The 17,868-nt window shown below is 42.6% G+C and overlaps 1 protein-coding gene across 1 annotated transcript in view; it reads left to right on the top strand.

Moving 5' to 3' along the window:
* SLC9A2 (solute carrier family 9 member A2) overlaps positions 1-17,868 on the top strand; it is a 98,672-nt gene that overhangs the window by 63,286 nt on the left and 17,518 nt on the right. The window contains exons 4-7 of the mRNA XM_049651258.1: positions 2,932-3,149; positions 3,549-3,751; positions 13,884-13,973; positions 14,540-14,610. Of these exons, the coding sequence (XP_049507215.1) occupies positions 2,932-3,149; positions 3,549-3,751; positions 13,884-13,973; positions 14,540-14,610 (582 nt within the window). The remainder of the gene's footprint in view (positions 1-2,931; positions 3,150-3,548; positions 3,752-13,883; positions 13,974-14,539; positions 14,611-17,868) is intronic.

The raw sequence follows: 17,868 nt of genomic DNA, 5'->3' as shown, positions 1-17,868 counted from the left end.
AATAAGGGCACAAAAATAAATATACATTTTTTGTGTTTAAAAAACAGGTCTTTTTCTTGCAATGAAATATGTTCATGATTACCCGTTTAGGTCTTGATTCAGAGAGCCCTTAGGTTTGTGTTCTTTACCTATCCTTGTGCTCACAGTAGGAGGATTTTCCTAAAATACCAGCCATCTTCTCAAGGTCAGAAGGACTACATGCGGTGGTTGGGGGCAGGGTGCATTCAGGGTCCTTGTAGCTTTGAAGTTAGAATGTGGAATACTTCACAGATCATGGCCAGCAATTGGTTTATGGCATGGTGGAAGGCGGACAGCTCACTCAAATTCTGTCTTCCTTCATTCTAGAACAGCCTCTCTCATAATGAAGTCATTTGGTACTTTCTAGTCCCCATGTCTCTGTATATTTTTTTTATCACTTAATTTATATCATGATAAGTGTACTCTTTAATGCTCATCCCCTATTACACTACCCCCCCCCCCACCTCCTCTCTGGTAACCATCAGTTCTCTAAAGAGTCTGTTCTTGGTTTTCCTCTTTCTCTCCCCTTTTTTCCTTTGCTTGTGTGTTTTGTTTCTTAAATTTCACATATGAGTGAAATCACAGGTATTTGCCTTTCTCTGACTGACTTAATTCTGCTTAGCATTATACTCTTGTAGCTCTATCCATGTTGTTGCAAATGGCAAGATTTCATTCTTTTTTATGGCCAAATAATATTCTGTTGGATATATACATATCCAACGCACACATATACATACCACATCTTCTTTATCCATTCATCAGTTGATGGATACTTGGGCTGCTCCCATAGTTTGGCTATTGTAAATAACGCTGAAATAAACATAGGGGTGCATGTATCCCTTTGAATTAGTGTTTTTTTAACGTTTATTCATTTTTGAGAGACAGAGCATGAGTGGGAGAAGGGCAGAGACAGAGAGAGGGAGACACAGAATCTGAAGCAAGCTCCAGGCTCTGAGCTGTCAGCACAGAGCCCGATGTGGGGCTTGAACTCAAAAACTGCGAGATCGTGACCTGAGCCGAAGTCAGACGCTTAACTGACTGAGCCACCCAGGCACTCCTGAATTAGTGTTTTTGTATCTTTTGGGTAAATACCAAGTAGTGTGATTGCTGGATCATAGGGTAGTTCTATTTTTAATTTTTGAGGAACCTCCATATAGTCTTCCACGGTGGCTGCACTAGTGTGCATTCCCACCAGTAGGGCACAAGGGTTCCCTTTCTCCACATCTTTGCCAACACATGTTGTTTCTTATGTTTTTGATTTTAGCAATTTCTGACAGGTGTGAGGTGATACCTCATTGTAGTTTTGATTTGCATTTCCCTGATGATGAATGACGTAGAGCATCTTTTCGTGTGTCTGTTGGCCAACTGAGTGCCTTCTTTGGAGAAAGGTCTGTTCATGTCTTCTGCCCATTAAAAAAAATTTTTATGCTTATTTTTGAGAGAGAGGGAGAGAGAGACTGAGCACGAGCCAGGGAGGGGCAGAGAGAGAGGGAGACATAGGATCCAAAGTATGCTCCAGGCTCTGAGCTGTCAGCACAGAGCCTGACATGGGGCTCGGATTCACGGACCATGAGATCATGACCTGAGCTGAAGTCGCGCTCAACTGACTGAGCTGCCTAGGTGTCTTCTGCCCATTTTTTTTTTTTTAAATAGATTGGTTTTTTGGGGTGTTGAGTTGTAGAAGTTCTTAATATATTTTGGATACAAACCCTTTGTCAGATATATAATTTGCAAATCTTATCCCATTCAGTAGGTTGCCATTTAGTTTTGTTGGTTGTTTCCTTTGCTGTGCAGAAACTTTGTATTTTGATGAAGTCCCAATAGTTTATTTTTGCTTTAATTTCCCTTGCCTCAGGAGACATATCTAGAAAAAATGTTGCTACAGCCGATGTCTAGTATCTGTGTCTCTTTAGATGGAACCTGGGATGAGCTGTCATCGGGCTCATACTGAATTTTCCTCTGTGGTTGCCATCTGAGTGGTCAGGGGTAGCATTCCAGACAGAGAGATGAGCTTATGCACACGGTGAGGCAAAAAGACAATAAAGGGCAGGGTGTGGTGGGGAAATTACAGTCGAGCCATATGGTGTATGCTGGGTGGAGAGGCTGTGTGGGAGATGAAACTGGAATTGTCCACTGAGGAAAGAGTGTGAAGAGCTTTCGACGTCCAACTTAGGAGCATGAACTTGACCCTAAAGCCCTGCCCTCACCAGAGTGTGCACAGGTGCTCTATTAAAACAGATATATTCCGAGGGGGAAATAAGGGCTCTGTAGTCCCAGAGTTTTAGAAATGTTGGAAGAAACAAGAAAAAGGGCTTCTTTCCTCTTGGAGTTTCTCTGAGCCTTGGGAATTTTCTAGAAGCGCATACAGTAGATAGGTAGAAACGAGACCCGAAACTAAGGCTTTGGGATAAAAAAGAGTAAGTGGGTCTGGGAAATATTCAGGATGAGGGGTAGAAAACAATTGGTGACCAATTAGGTGGTGGGGTAGGGGGCACCGAGGAGGTGTGGCAGGGGAGAGAAGGCCAATGCCACTGCAGTTTCAAGTTCAGGGTTTTAGGCAATACCTTAGCATTTTAGGCACTGGAGGCATAGAGATGATGAAGCTGGTTTTGTGGGAAGATGACAGGTTTTGAATTTATTGTGGACTTGTTTTTGTGATGCTGGCAGGTGCCCGTGCCCATAGACTACAAAGCTGGGCAGAGCTGAGACGTTCAAGCCATAGATACTGATGAAGACCTCCAGGGACAGTGGGGCTCCGATGATGCACGTCTCGTTCACTTACACCGGTCAATCAATAACACTATAGTGACTGGCAGAAGGGTAGAGCCGCCATTGAGCCCTTAAGTGCTGACACTCAATATTCTGATTAGGATCCATGTCATGTTTCAATAGGAGCTGCATCTTTTCTTGCAGAATCACCGCCTGTGCAATGACTATGAATAAGTATGTTGAAGAAAACGTATCTCAAAAGTCCTACACGACCATCAAGTATTTCATGAAGATGCTGAGCAGCGTCAGCGAGACCCTGATCTTCATCTTCATGGGCGTGTCCACCGTTGGAAAGAACCACGAGTGGAACTGGGCCTTCGTGTGCTTCACTCTTGCCTTCTGTCTCATCTGGCGAGCGCTGGGTAATGGTGCTTGTTTCGCAAATGAACACTCAGACGAATGGGGCTCGCTTCTTCTTATCCTCCCTTTGGCTGCTGTTCCTTCCTCTTCTTCCTTGTCTTCTCCCTCGCCCTCTCCTCCCCCTCTTCCCCATTCCTGATAGATGCTTTCCATCCCCAAGTACCTTCGTGACTATGCCGTAAGTCAGACTGACCTCTCTGGGCCTCTCTCAGTCCACGTTTTCTCCCGTTATCCTGGAACAACGAGGACGTGCGCCTTAGAGCGGAGGTGCAGGGGAAGATCATGGGACTTAGATTAGATACCGTGCCCGTGTGCCACAGAAGCGCAGAAAATGAGTCTTCCTAGTTTCACGCCCCGGCCTCACACAGTCTGCTCTCTTTGGTTTTGCTTTTTGTTCTCAGGTGTCTTTGTCCTGACTCAGGTCATTAACTGGTTCCGGACGATTCCCCTGACCTTTAAGGATCAGTTCATCATTGCCTATGGAGGGCTCCGAGGTGCCATCTGCTTTGCGCTTGTGTTTCTCCTACCTGCTGCTGTGTTTCCTCGGAAAAAGCTGTTCATTACAGCTGCAATCGTTGTCATATTCTTTACTGTCTTCATCCTGGTGAGTAAGTTTCTTTGTTCCGGCACAGTCTGTCTGGTTACCAAGAGGAGACCAGATCTTTCAGGCTATCATAATGTACTCCTTTTGCAGGATACAAAGTGGCAAAGGTGGGTTGGAACTTTGGCAGTCGTGATGTTAGGGAAAGTGCTATCTTCTCATGTCACCTGATGGTACAGGACCCTGGGAGAATCCAGTTTGTTCGCTTGCCCCCCCCCCCCCATAGGAATTCTTATTTAAGGAAACTCAGCTAAGTGATCTAAGCTTACTACTGGAAACTTATGAACTGAGCTTGCTAACCCTTGTCATTTGTCTTACTCTCTAACCTAGTAAATGTGCTCGTTAAATGCTACTTGTGTGATGACCTTCCCACAGCAATTTGACATTAGTTGACTGCATAGCAGTGTGTCCCTGCAAATGATAGGCGGTGTGAATACATGTTTAGTATCAGGAGGCAGAAAGTGTGGTAGGAAGAACACGGGCCCGTGTCAGGATCCTGACTTCGCCAACCAGTCTCTTTAAGTTAATGAGCCAGCCCTTAGGAGATTATATTTCGCAGATACTCACTTAGTAAATATGTATTGGGACTCCTACGATGTGCCAGACAGTGCTCTGGGGGCTTAGGATCCGTGACTGAACAAAACACAGAAATATCTCTGTCCTTGTGAACTTAGCATCCCAGAGGGGATGGCAGAAACTAGACCCCAGACATGGTGAGTGGGTAAATTATAGAGGATGTAAGAAGGTAAAAGGTGCTATATAAGGAGAAGTAAGGGCTCAGGCGAGGGTGGAGTGGTAAATGACAGGGGGTTGCGGCTCTTTTTAAAATTATTTTTAATGTTTATTTTGAAAGAGAGAGAGCGTGTGCGCAAGTGTGGCAGGGTCAGAGAAAGAGGTAAGAGAGAATCCCAGGCAAGGTCCACACTGTCAGCACAGAGCCCGATGTAGGATCAAATTCACAAAACCATGAGCTCGTGACCTGAACCAAGATCAAGAATTGGAGGCTTCACCTACTGAGCCACCCAGACGCCCCAGGGGAGTTGCAGTTCTAAATAGAGTCGTCATGGAAGGCGACACTGGATCAAGTGACACTGGATCAAAGGCTGGTAGGGGGTGAAGGAATTAGCTGAGCTGAAGAACATTCTGGGTAGGTAGGACCGTAGGTCTGCAGGCAATGTGTTCCTGGCCAGTGTGGCTGGAGGGATGGGGGATGAACACAGAGGACGCAAGGTCTTTGGGTCTGAGCAGCTAGGAGGAGCGACTTGCTCTTAAGGTGAGGAGGGAAGGGTGTGGGTGGAAGGGATTGGACTCGATTACATGCAACGCCGGGTTAGGGGTGCTGCGTAAACCTACAAGCAGAGGGATGAGCAGGCAGGGTCCTGAGCCTGGGGTTTAGGAGATAGCTTGGTCATCTGCAGAGAGCTGGTGTTGGAAGCCGTGCAACCGGACCTGTTGCCAAGGGAGTGAACATATATATCAAGGAAGCCAATACACGGGACCAGCAACTGGTCTCTGGGGCAGCCCACCTCTAAGACACTGGGGAGAAGAAGGAGGTAGCCAAGGACACTGAGACCAAGTGATAATGACAAAGGGGGAAACCCAGGAGGTACTTTAAAAAAAAAAACAACTTTGTTCAACAGTTCATCACAGAATACTTCCTAGCTGCCTCACTCAGGTCTAAGCTCTTCTTATAGTATCTCATTCGATCCTCATAACAATTCTATGGCACAAAACTCTAGGACTCACTGTTACCCACCCCATATTACAGAGGGGGAAACCGAGACACTGAGCCTATGCTTAAGTCGCTTTCCTAAATTTACACGCATAGTAAAAGGTGGTGCAGAGACCAATTTGGTCTTGACTCTCAATAAAGTACATAATAAGCATTCAGTATTGTGACTCATTGTGCTCCTTTTCCTCCCGCTGATCAGTTCCCCAAAAAGCAGTTCATCCTTTATCCGTTCATACCTCCCAGTGCTGGGGACAGTGGGTTGTCCTGTCTGAGGAATCCTGGAGAAGAATGCCTCGGGCGACCCTTTCCTAAGTCAAGAAGTAGCCATTTTTTGTTACTGTCTTTGTCCTCAGCACCTTCAGACTGCTGGTACCCATCAGTGATCCTGTGCCAGGTACTCAGACAAGGACTTTCCTCTGTGTATTATCTCATCTGCACAACAAACCTTTGAGCACAAGCCCCATGGGGCTGAAAGAGAGAAAGGAGACTGACTCAAGGACACACATAGGCGAATGACAGAAGCTGAGGTTAAGCCTAGGACTCTGACCCCACAGACGAGCTCAGAATGACTGAACTCCATTGACTTCACTCAGAGAAGACATTACCTATCAGATTATGATTCATAACAGTGCCGGTTATAGTCACACATATTAGTTGTGGTTCAAATATCCCATGTTGGCTTGAGTCCCCTTCTTACACTCAGTGAGTCACCTGGGGGTGTACAGGAGAAGCAAACTGACCTTGTCTTTATCTATTTACTGTGGTGTTTACAGGATTCTTGTAAAAAGTCATCCAATTTGCTACCCCCACAGGTTACCTGAGGCAAAATTGTGTATTGAATGCATTTTGCCTTGAGCATTTTAATCTCTCAGGAGCATCCATCCTGGGGCATCCGGCTCGAGGGGAAAAGTCAGGCGAGAGTGAGTGAACTACTGCCTCTCCTAGGCCAGCTGCCCTGTCCTTAGCACTCCTAGCGAGCCCTGCCAAGGCTTAGTCAGTGCTCTGGACTCCTCCGTGCCCTCAGAACTTAAGGTGTCAAATACAAAAATAGAACCAAGTCAGCCTGGGGTAACTAGGAACTAGGTCATTTGGAGATGAATATATCAGCTGCTATTAATTACCTACACAAGTGCTTCTCAAATACCTATAGTGCAGAACCAGCCCCCTCCCCCGACATCAGGGGCACATGCTTTTGTAAAATATAATGAAAAGGACTAAGGGGCGCCTGACTAAGGTGGCTCAGTCAGTTGAGTGTCCAACTTCAGCTGAGGTCATGATCTCACAGTTTGAGAGTGGGAGCCCCCATCAGGCTGGCTGCTGTCAGCGCAATGCCCGCCTTAGATCCTCTGCCTTGCTCACTCTCTCTGCCCCTCCCCTGCTCACACTACTCTCTCTCTAAAATGAATAAACATTAAAAAAAAATGACTAAATAGGAAGATGTAATTCAGGAGAGGACATACAACATACAACCTCAAATGTTTTAGTTATTAGAGTCAACAGGCAAGATTGCATTTCTACAATCAGAACAAACATAACATAGGGAAAAGGAAAGTATTACAGAAAAGTGTACAGTTATTCAATGAATGTGTGTATATAGGTGATTAATATAGAGTGCCATTATTATGCTTATAGTATCTTGGCTTTTTGGAACTGTAAATCAACCAAAAGATACAGGTGAACTTGACATACCCATATTTAAAGCCTACACACCCAGTTTGAATGAACAGCATGTATATCCAGACTTAACTGCGATTAACAGAGTTTTTGATGCGACAAATGAAAAAACACCGGCCACAAACAGAATAGTTTAGATGTATTTGCTATATTTGGTATAGTAGGTATACCAAATTAACCCTTCAGTGATGGAGATATTTGGGGGTCAACATTTGGGAGTCTGTAAGCATACACCATGGATAGTCTTCTCCTCTGATTCAGCTTAAGGATAACCTGGCAAAGCTCTCTCTGGTGCCCCTGAAGGAGATGAATTTCTATAGTTCCATACTTCCCATAATCTTCCTGTCACTGTTGTTTGCCCACCCTTTTGTGTGGACAGATTGGAGACTAATGTATCTGGCTCTTTTTATTTTTATTTTTTAATTTTTTTTAATGTTTATTCATTTCTGACAGAGTGGGAGGGCAGAGAGAGAGAGGCAGACACAGAAACCAAAGCAGGCTCCAGGCTCTGAGCTGTCAGCATAGAGCCAGATGCGGGGCTTGAACCCACAAACCATGAGATCATGACCTGAGCCAAAGTTGGACGCTTAACCGACTGAGCCACCTAGGCTCCCCTGAATCTAGTTCTTAAGAGCCTCTGGGTTATGAACACACACATGCACACACACACAAATGGCACACACACTTCCTTAAGAGAGGATATTTTTTCCAGAATACATCCATAATTAAGGGACTCGGGGAAAGAAGCCTGGAAGAAAATACTTAAGTGGATTATAAACATACCAGAAATAATTATAATATATGCATAAAATTGTGCCTTCTGATTAAAGGCTATGCATTCTTTCTCAAATGACAACTTTTATGTTGATGGATCTATCATGAAACTTCAAAATGCCTTCCCCCCTTATTTCACTATTTCTTATATGATGAGCGCCTCCGTTCTAATACTGTTGAGTTATCAGCACTATATTCTAAAATAGAATTCCACGTGACATGGTTTATTGTTTGACACCAAGATTTATAATGAGAATTTTAGCATTCCTTGAGTCATGGTGATAATTAGAGAAAGTTGCCTCTTTATGAAACACATTAACATGTTACCAGAGTACAGTCTTGCTTGTGGAATATTGAATGAGTAAACAATCTGATCCCTTGAGCATGTGAATTCATTTTCTTTTAGATAAGATAGGTAATGATACATAAAATATAAGCTGTCTCTCCTGTTTTAAAATTATATTCAAGATTGGGGATGAGGTAGAGTCCAGGCTGTCCTGGCCAGTCTCTTTCAGTCTCCACTGCAGATAAGTGTTGTTGTAAGTCGTTGTTCAGAACTGTAAAGCATCTGAGATTTTACCCTGTTTGCAAGTTAACAAGTTTAACCTGCTTGTCAAATTTCCATGGACACTTGCAGACGATTCCATGAATCAGAGAAGTCAGAGAAGATTCTGACTCGTGACTCAGAGACGAGGGGCTTTCTCACACATGGCCAAAGGAGTAGCCGGAGCTTCGTGTTGGTTTGTGTCAGTGTTCCATCCCCCGGGGTTTCCCCACAGAGGACTCAGAATGGAGGTCTGCACGTGTGGTGCGTGGCAGGAGACGGGACACAGGCACTGAGCGTGAGACTCTATCTCTCTTTGTCTTGAGGGGGATATTACCTCATCCCTCAATGTTGCTTGTTGCAAATGCAACCCTGAAAAATGGCCTGGGTAACAGTGGTTGAGGCCCCGCATTATTGGTACCCCCTGCAAGAATGGGTGGGACACTCAGGACCCGAGGTGGGCTGGCCTTTTTCAACAACAAGTATCTTTGCTGACTTAGCCTCTCAAACTGGGCCAATGATGCCAACTATTTTATAGATATCGCGAGGACCTCCAAGTGTGCTTTGATTTGTTAAATGAATGGTCATATTTAAGATATGTATGTAGTGTAACAGTGACACCTTCCATATTTAATTAACATACATCATTACTAAGTGAGTGGGGAGGGGGCTATGAAATTAACAAAAATTCATTCTGGTCCTACAGTAAAATGACAAGATGATCAGGAATTTTTAAGATAAGAAAAAAAAAAAGTAGGTGAATAATTTAGGATGTGGGAGAAAGCATAAAGATAGTTCCAAGGGTTTGTGACTGAGCAACCAGGTGAGAGAAGGCAATGTTTAAATTAATACCAGGGGTGGGTATTGGGTTTGAAGGGTGGGGAACCAGATGTTCAGTTTTGGGCATGTACATTTTGGATATGAATATTTGCCTATTAGACATCTAAATGGAAATATTGACTAGGCAATTATATATATGGGTCTAGAATTTATGAAAGAAGCTGTCTCCTCACTGGGAGATAGAAATTTGAGACTCTGGTATATACATGGTTTTTAAAGCATGAGTCTGGAAGAAACTATTCAGGAGCAAGCATAGGAGGAATATGGAAGAGGAGGCCTATCCATATTGAGAAGTCAAGAAAATGTTTAGGAACCAGCCTAGGAGAATGAAAAAGGTGAATAGTAAAGTGGGGGAAAGATCAAGAGGGGCTCATCCAGAAGTCAAGTGAAGAAAGTGTTCAGGAAGGAGAGGGTTCTGGTAACTGTGATAAAGGGGGTGCATGGTCAGGTGAGATGGGAGCAGAGAATGGACTGTTGGATGCAGCAAGTCTGTGATGAGTGGACATCTTCACAAGAGTGCTGGGGTTCGATGGTGAGGAAACACCAGTCGATTGGATTGCAGGGAGAAGGATAAAGAGAGATCGAAGACAGGAGACATAAGGCAAGTCTGTTGAGATCTGGGAGAGGAAAGGGGCAGTAGCTAGAAGGGACTGTTTGGGCTTTTGTTTGTGTTTTTCAAAGTAGAAGCTATAGTAGCATGCCTGAATGCTGGTACAGTAGAGAGAAACATTGATGGCACAGTAAAGGGAAAGACTTGGTTTAGGGGAAGAGACAGACAGATGATGGCCAGATACCGGGCAATGTGGTTAAGCTCAGAAAGAAATGTAAACAGAAGCCAGGGGACTGGGGGGTGAAGAGCGTGAGCACCGTGTGAACACTTTTATGGTTCTTGCCCACTTATCCCATTCAAAAATAAATACTGTGTGTGCAACTGGGTTTACAGTCTCTGTGATCAAGTTTGTAATGTGAGCACGGCCTTACATAGGATATGGGCTACGCATAGCAATGATAGCGCCATTTTTTAATAAGAGTTTCCTCAAGTTCTGGAAATTGTCTGCTAAATCAGCAAAGAAATAGAAGGTAGTCCCCCCCCCCCCACCAACCTCCTTTTTTTTTTTTTTTTGGTAAAATTTAATTAAAACCAACCAACCAACTCATTTTCTTCCAAAAGCTTAAACCAAAAGAATGCTCATTACTTAATCAGACAGCAGTTCTTTTTCGTGACTTGTTACTGGGAACAGAAGCAGGCAAGGTGGGTGGAAACAGGGGTGGCACCAGGTAGAAAACAAGGCTCACCTCGCTGTCCTTCTGTTTGCACCTGCTATTAAATATTCCCTTCCATGGGGTCTGGCCCTGCGGTGTTATGTTCGTTGTGCCAAAGCCGAATGAATGGGTGAACATTTTACTCGTACTTTGCAGATGCGCTTTTCAGTGGTTTGATGGAGAACCAAGGGGTTTCTTTATTTTGTTTTTAACCCACACGGATGGTAACAAGCTGATCAGGTTGCTTCCCAAGTGACCTAAATTAGAAATTTTCCAGTGTGGTAAAATAAGGTGACTTCTCAAGGGTTAGTTGTTGTTGTTGTTGTTGTTTTCCCCCTTTGTTTCTCCCAACCCAAGACCCAGGGCTCCTAGAAGAGAGCATCCAGCTTGGGGAACTTAATATGACATATGCAGATGCCACATACTCTGCCTCCAAAATAGATGGACTGAGGAAGGAAGGAAGAAGGGAAGGAGAGGAACCTATCAAATAATTCCTGTTGACATGACATGACAACTGCAAATGCTTCAAAGAGCAAATAGGAGACTCTTAAAGGAGCTGTTTAAGAACAGGTTGTCAAAATATTGTACCAGTGATCCATTGCATATAACCGATAGATTTTATTAATTATAAACTATAAAATAGGTGGTGTTTTTGGAAACTGGATTTGCCCTAAGCACCAGACCGCACTTGCTTCCTGTAGTTGATCAGTTTTCTTTTATTTGTAGCAGTACATTAACTTCTAGATTATATGTCTGGTGGAAGGAGTCCACATGTGGATCGGGGCCCGTGTCCTGTCTTTATTTTTATGTCCCCTATATTACAATGCCTGGGCCCTTGTTTATTTTTTTACTGAATGGATACTGATAGAAAAAAAGCATGCAAAACAACCGCGAGTGTCCTTAGAACACATTAGATAGTTTCTACATGACACTGATTTTGTTGATTTTTTTTTTCCTGGAGTGATTATTAAATCAGTGTTTTCATGGAATCTCAAATTCAATGGAATCACCCATCTCTGTAGCCACGTGTTTACACCTATTTTCATTTATAGAAGTTAAAAATTACAGAATACTTGTTGATTGGAAAACTGTGCATCACCTCTTATATTATTTCAGAGTGACAGACTGAAATGCAAAAGAACATAATGTGTCTTATATACCAAATTTGGTCAAAATCAGTTCACACCCCAGAAAGTTAAACTTAAAAATACCTGAAGCTGGATTGATAGAACACAGTGGATAATAACCTCCTTTAAAAAGTGTATGTGTTTCTCCCTCTCTCTCTGACCCTCCCCCACTCACACTCTGTGTATCTCTCTCTCTCGCAAAAATAAACATTAAAAAATTTTTTAGAAAAGGTGGGGAGCACCTGGGTGGCTCAGTCGGTTAAGGGGCTGACTTCGGCTCAGGTCATGATCTCACGGTTCATGGGTTCAAGCCCCATGTCAAGCTCTGTGCTGACAGCTTAGAGCCTGGAGTCTGCTTCGGATTCTGTGTTTCCCTCTCTCTCTGACCCTCTCCTGCTCATGCTCTGTGTCTCTCTCTCAAAAATAAATAAACATTAAAAAAAAGTTTAAAAAGTGTGTGTGTGTGTGTCACAGTTTATATTATCAAAAACATTCTCAAAGACATGTGGAAAGGCAAGACAAAATCAAATACATGGCAGGGAACATATCTCAATATGTGTATCCACCCCCCCCCCCAAAAAAACCTAGTTACCACCCCCCCATTCATGTGTTCCCCATGCCAAGAAGGGCCACCCATCTGCCTACCATGCAGCAGACTTGGGGATCTTCCTTGACCCCACATTTTCACCACCTGCTTACCTGGCCTGTTTTAGTGCTAGTATCTCATAATTTTAAGTCTATTAACTGATTGTTTTGATATCTGTAACTTCCTCCTCATTCTTCTTTTGCTAAGTTTTCCTGGCTACCTGTACTCTTCCAGACTAATTTAGAGCCAGCCTCTTAAGTTCTGTTAGTAAAAATACTTTAGAGTATGTTACCGGAATTTTATTGCATGTACTGAGATAAAATTGTCAGGATCATACTGTAATGTAATCCCATCTAGGAACTGTGTCTTTTTAAAACTCAAATCTTTTAAATATCCTTTATTAATTTTTATGGTTATTTTTATAAAGGTTTTGTGCATTTCATGATGGGAGCATATATTTCATAATATGCATATATGGAGTATATAATATATATTTAGTATCTATATAGTATACTAGCGTATATTTTATATGTTATTATATACTGGCCCACACTAGTATTATATATATGTGTTCTTTCATGTAAGTGTTGTTTCTTTTTTGAAATTAGGATATGGGATAGATTTGTGTATGTTGATTTTGTGTCTAGTGACTTTATTAAACTTTCTTGGTATTTCTTAATGAAAAAAGATCGTCTTAAGATATTTTAGGACAAAAACTAGATCGCTCACGAGCAACAAAAATCTTGTTATTTCATTTTTATTATCTCTACTTCTACCTGTTTGTCTCTTATTAAATTGGCTGGGACATGTCGAACTGTGTCAAATAGCAGATAAGGAGTATCCTTGTGTTATTTCTAGTTCTAATGGAAAGGCTTTTAATGTTTAATGATTAAGTCAGATGTTCACTACAGATTTCTGGCAGATGTTTTTTTTTTTTTATATTAAGGATATTTTTTTCTTTTCTTAGATTACTAAATACCTTATGGTTCTGTCCATTTTTCAAGTTCGCAAACGTGCCCAAACCCCTCTGTACCCTTTCTCACTGCTGATTCTTTGCTCGTGTTTGGTCCTGCTACGATACGCTTCCGATGTCTTTTAAGACTGTTATCCAGTATTCCCTCTCCAGGAAGCCTTCCTGGATGGGCTTCCTGGGTATCTCTCATTCTTCCTTTTGCCTACTTTATAACTGATTTTGGTGTATCCTTCTCTCTGTAAAATTACAAAGTCCTAGAGCTGAGTGCCTTAACTTTGTCCCAAATGCCCAAGACCCTAACATTTGTGCAGAAGTTCAATAAAGTGGTTTTAATAAAGTAATGAATATAAGAATTACTGAAAAGTTTTCTATGGATACTGCAAGTAGGTGATTCCTCTGACTTGGGTAATACTTTACTATTTCTTAGAATTTCTTTCTTTCTCTGTTTCTTAGAATAACTTACTTAGAGTCTGTTTGCAACGTCTTGTACTTTGTCCATTGTTGTGTTTCTAGTAGAGGAGGGCATCTTTTGTTAGTTATCAAAGCTTGGAAGAATAAAAGTTATTCTTGAATTTTTAACTTAATTTTATAAGAAGATACACTTTTTTTTTTTCCTATGTAGGGAATTACTATCCGACCGCTGGTGGAATTTCTAGATGTGAAGAAGTCCAATAAGAAACAGCAAGCGGTCAGTGAAGAAATCCATTGCCGGGTAAGTGTTAATGTAATGTAATGGTTTAAATGATAAGAGAAAAAATTGTTGGATTCGGTCGACCACTTGATATTAAGGTGTTCATTTCCTGAAGGAGAGGGAAATGGCAAAGGATAAAAGGGAAGGGGGGCCAAGGAAGGCATGAGTAGGGGGAATAGAATGAGCACAACCCCATAGTGGCTTCTCCAAATTGACCCGCTAGACCTCTTGGGAATAGGGGCCCAAGAAATCCCTCTTGTTACTTCATTCAACCTGAAAATGTTTCTGCTGGAAAACTATCACTGTATGTCATTATTTTCCAAAATTATGAGCAAAGTGTTACGATGAGAAAGCTAACCTGAGAATTGCCTAATATTGATATAATACACATCAATTTGTTTGGAGTTGAATTATTGTTTTGTGGCTTGCAGTAAAAACAAAACAAAATGAGCAAACAACCCAACAACAACAACAGCAAACAAAACAAAAAATGATCCGCATCTTCAGAATTTAGAAGTGATAGCAGTAGAGTGGAAATTAGTGATTTCAGGTAACAATTAATCAAGAGCCTGCTTTTTCCGTTTTAGTTTTTTGATCATGTGAAGACTGGGATTGAAGATGTTTGTGGACATTGGGGTCACAACTTTTGGAGAGACAAGTAAGAAGGTCTTGCGCCATTATATTCTGAAGTGGCTCTGGCTCGCTCTGGAAGCAGGGCTTACTGAGCTGTGTTACTTTTCTGAGTTGCACACCTTTCCTGCGCTGTGCCAGCCTCTGTCCTTTAAGATAAAGTTCAACAACCACAGACACCTAGAACAAGATAGAAGCTTACTTTTCTCTTCTGTAAAAAGCCAGAGCTCTGTAGACCATGTAGGCATTAATAGGTGAGCTCCGCTCCACGGACCGCTTGTGGTTCTCGGGACCCTTCTGTCTAGGTGAATCCACCAACAACTTCCGTTTCCAAGGTTGCCTCTTAGACCAGAGTGGCTGCTGCAGCATTAGTCATCATGCACACATTCCAGGCTGCACGTAGGAAGAAAGATAATGAAGAGACAAGGAATATGTACCAGTCCTCTGAAATGGAGCTGTCCGAAGCTTTCACAGAATTCTTCCAGTTAACACACATGGCCTGGCCCTATAGGGCCAGGGCTCCATCACGTGGGCAGTTCTCACTGCACAGGAGGCTGAGGAATGTAGTCCATTTGGTTAAAAACTGAGGGTTCTGTTACTGTCTGTTCTCCCACGCTTGTTGAGGGGCTTTGTCCAGTGCAGAGCTTCAGAGCACCTGAGGATATAAATAGAATAACACGCGTTTTACAAATAGATTTAAAATACAAATAACAAAGGCTTTTAAATCTACACTTACATGAAATATTGTGTGTGCTTATATAAATGTGTCTGTCTCTGTCCGTTTTTGTTTGTTTCTTTGTCCTTGTTTTGTTTTGTTTTAACCTTTAAAGTCTCTGCGGTGGATAAAGAAGATTCAGTGCTTCTCCTCAAGGATCTTAGAGTTGAAATGGACAAGGTACACTAGCCAGGCAGAGTTAGGTACAGAATTAGGTACATGCTTTCATATTAACTGAAAACCGGACTTATGGGATCAGGCAGTAAGGATTAGTGTGACAGCAGGGCTGGGGACCACAGAGTGGAGGAGCCAGCCCACCCGACCACCAGGAGCTGATCGTGCACCTTCACTGCCATCTACATGGGTAGGTTGAGTCAGCCATGGCAGGAGTTTGCCATGGAACTAACAAATGCTCTGAACCAGAGCCTTTTTCTGGTTTGTCATAAAACAATTTGTTAACACTTATCAGCCCATCACTGTTGAGGAAAGCCTTTTGAAAGAGACAGACAGACAGACAGATTTAAACTATATTTTGGTAGATTCCTCTTCTGCTTGCCTTTGCTTGCCTGACTTGCTAGATTCCCTCCCTCTCCCTGCCAACTTACGTGAAGTTGACCAACATACCAATTTATGCAGTTTCACATAAGGGAGTTTTTGCGTGCTTACTCTTTGTTTACATGTTCCGACATGGTATTGGATTACACGAGAAATATAAACCATGAACTCAGGACTTTAAAATTTTGCAATAAAATAAAGGTAACAACACAGACACACAGCAAACCGGTGTGTGTGTACATATGTATGTGTGTGTGTGATATCATTAGGTGATCAAATGAGTTACAGAGACTCTAAGTACGAGAACAACCTTTACAAACCTGGCTACACTTTTCTATTAATGTAGAAAAGTTCCTTGGACCTTTTAGTGGACCTTGGTGGACCTTTCAGTAACCTTTAGTGTTACTTTATTAAGTAAAGAAAAAATATTTTATTTGTCTGGAGAGAGTGCCCAGTTAGCCACATGGGAGCACAAAGTATTAAAGCAAACTGAAATCTCCATCGTAAAAATATGGAGAAAAATGGCCATTTATCTTGGGCAGGATTTTACATTTTTTGCAGGCAGGAGGTAGATGAGAGAACCTACCCATCTCTGTTGTGACTTTCTACGCTACCCTGCTTTACATCCCTGGGACCTTCCTAACAAAGATGGATCCTTGTCTTTGCCGAGCCAGCAGTACAGACTTTTCTGCCTTTCTCTCTCTCTTGTTTTCTCAGCCTGGTCTGTTTTCCACCTGTATCCTCCCTTTCCACCCGACCACTTTTCTCCCTTCTCTAGGCACCCCTTCCTTCCCTGGAGGGACAGGAGAGTGTAGTAGCCCACAACAGTTGGTTCCTTTCCAAAGGGGCGATGCAATTAAAGATTTATACCACTCCTCTGCCTCCCAAACAGGGGGAAGTAGACATGAGTAGATAGATGTAGGCATCAGGTCTGCAGCCGCTGGGACAGTGGTAGGAGGGATTGGTGGACCTTGTGATTCTGTGGGTTTGATCTGGAACAGCAGAGAAAAGTCTGGCTACATCCTGTCTTGGCAGGCAGAGATGCTCTGTCTCTGGGGTACGGGAGTCTGCTCCAGACTGATTTCTACATGCTGCCAGGGTAATTGGACCATAAATACTAAATAGGGCAGAGCCAACTCTGATTTCCTGTCCGAAAGGTGGTATTGCGTTGTGTCTCACATTTTTCTCTGCAGTGTGCATACTTCATTTCAGTCCTGTATATTTCCATGCCTCATATTCTCCAGGTAGATTTCAAATACTTCTCTGGACTGTCAAGTACATTGTATGTCGCAGGTAGAGCAGGGAAGTGGGTGTGGGTGTGGAGGAATTTGGTGCTGACACAGGCCATTTTTAAAATTAGCTCTCCGCAGATCCTATCTCTGGTATGTACATGATTGTTGATGTTAAAGATCACATATAAAGAAGTGGATTGTTTCAGGTATGTTGGGTATCTTTCCATTTCGTCTGGAATCCTTATGCTGTAAATTTCTAGTGGTCTTGCCAGAGAATTCTTGAGGCATTTGATGCTTTGAGGAAGGGTAAAGCGCAATCCTTTGAGTAGGAAAGTTTCTCAGACTTGGTAAAAGTTGCCTAATGATGGCGAAAGGAAGAAAGCACCTAGGCGTGGCTTGGCAGAGAAATGAAAGGTGTGGAAATAAAGAAAAGAAAGTACATATTTCCTATGCTAAATAGATCAGATGTCATTGCCCTTGATGTTAATTCTTCTGTTGATCTCTACTGAAAAGCTAAAGCAATAATAAAAATAACAGAAGTTTAAAAAGAGATGTTGCTGTGGGGCACCTGGGTGGCTCAGTTGGTTAAGAGTCCGACTCTTGATTTTGGCTTTGGTCCTCGTCTCACAGTTTGTGAGATCGAGCCCTGCACTGGGCTCTGCGCTAACGACACAGAGCCTGTTTGGGACTTCTCTGTCTCTGTCTCTCTCTCTCTCTCTTCCCCTACTTGCTCTCTCTCTCTCTCTCTCTCTCTCTCAAAATAAGTAAATAAACGTTAAAAAAA

This window comes from Panthera uncia, assembly GCF_023721935.1.
Source record: "Panthera uncia isolate 11264 chromosome A3 unlocalized genomic scaffold, Puncia_PCG_1.0 HiC_scaffold_11, whole genome shotgun sequence".
NCBI classification, from domain to species: Eukaryota; Metazoa; Chordata; class Mammalia; order Carnivora; family Felidae; genus Panthera; species Panthera uncia.
The sequence above is the reverse complement of the archived record's forward strand: the minus strand, read 5'-3'. Positions and strand labels throughout refer to the sequence as shown.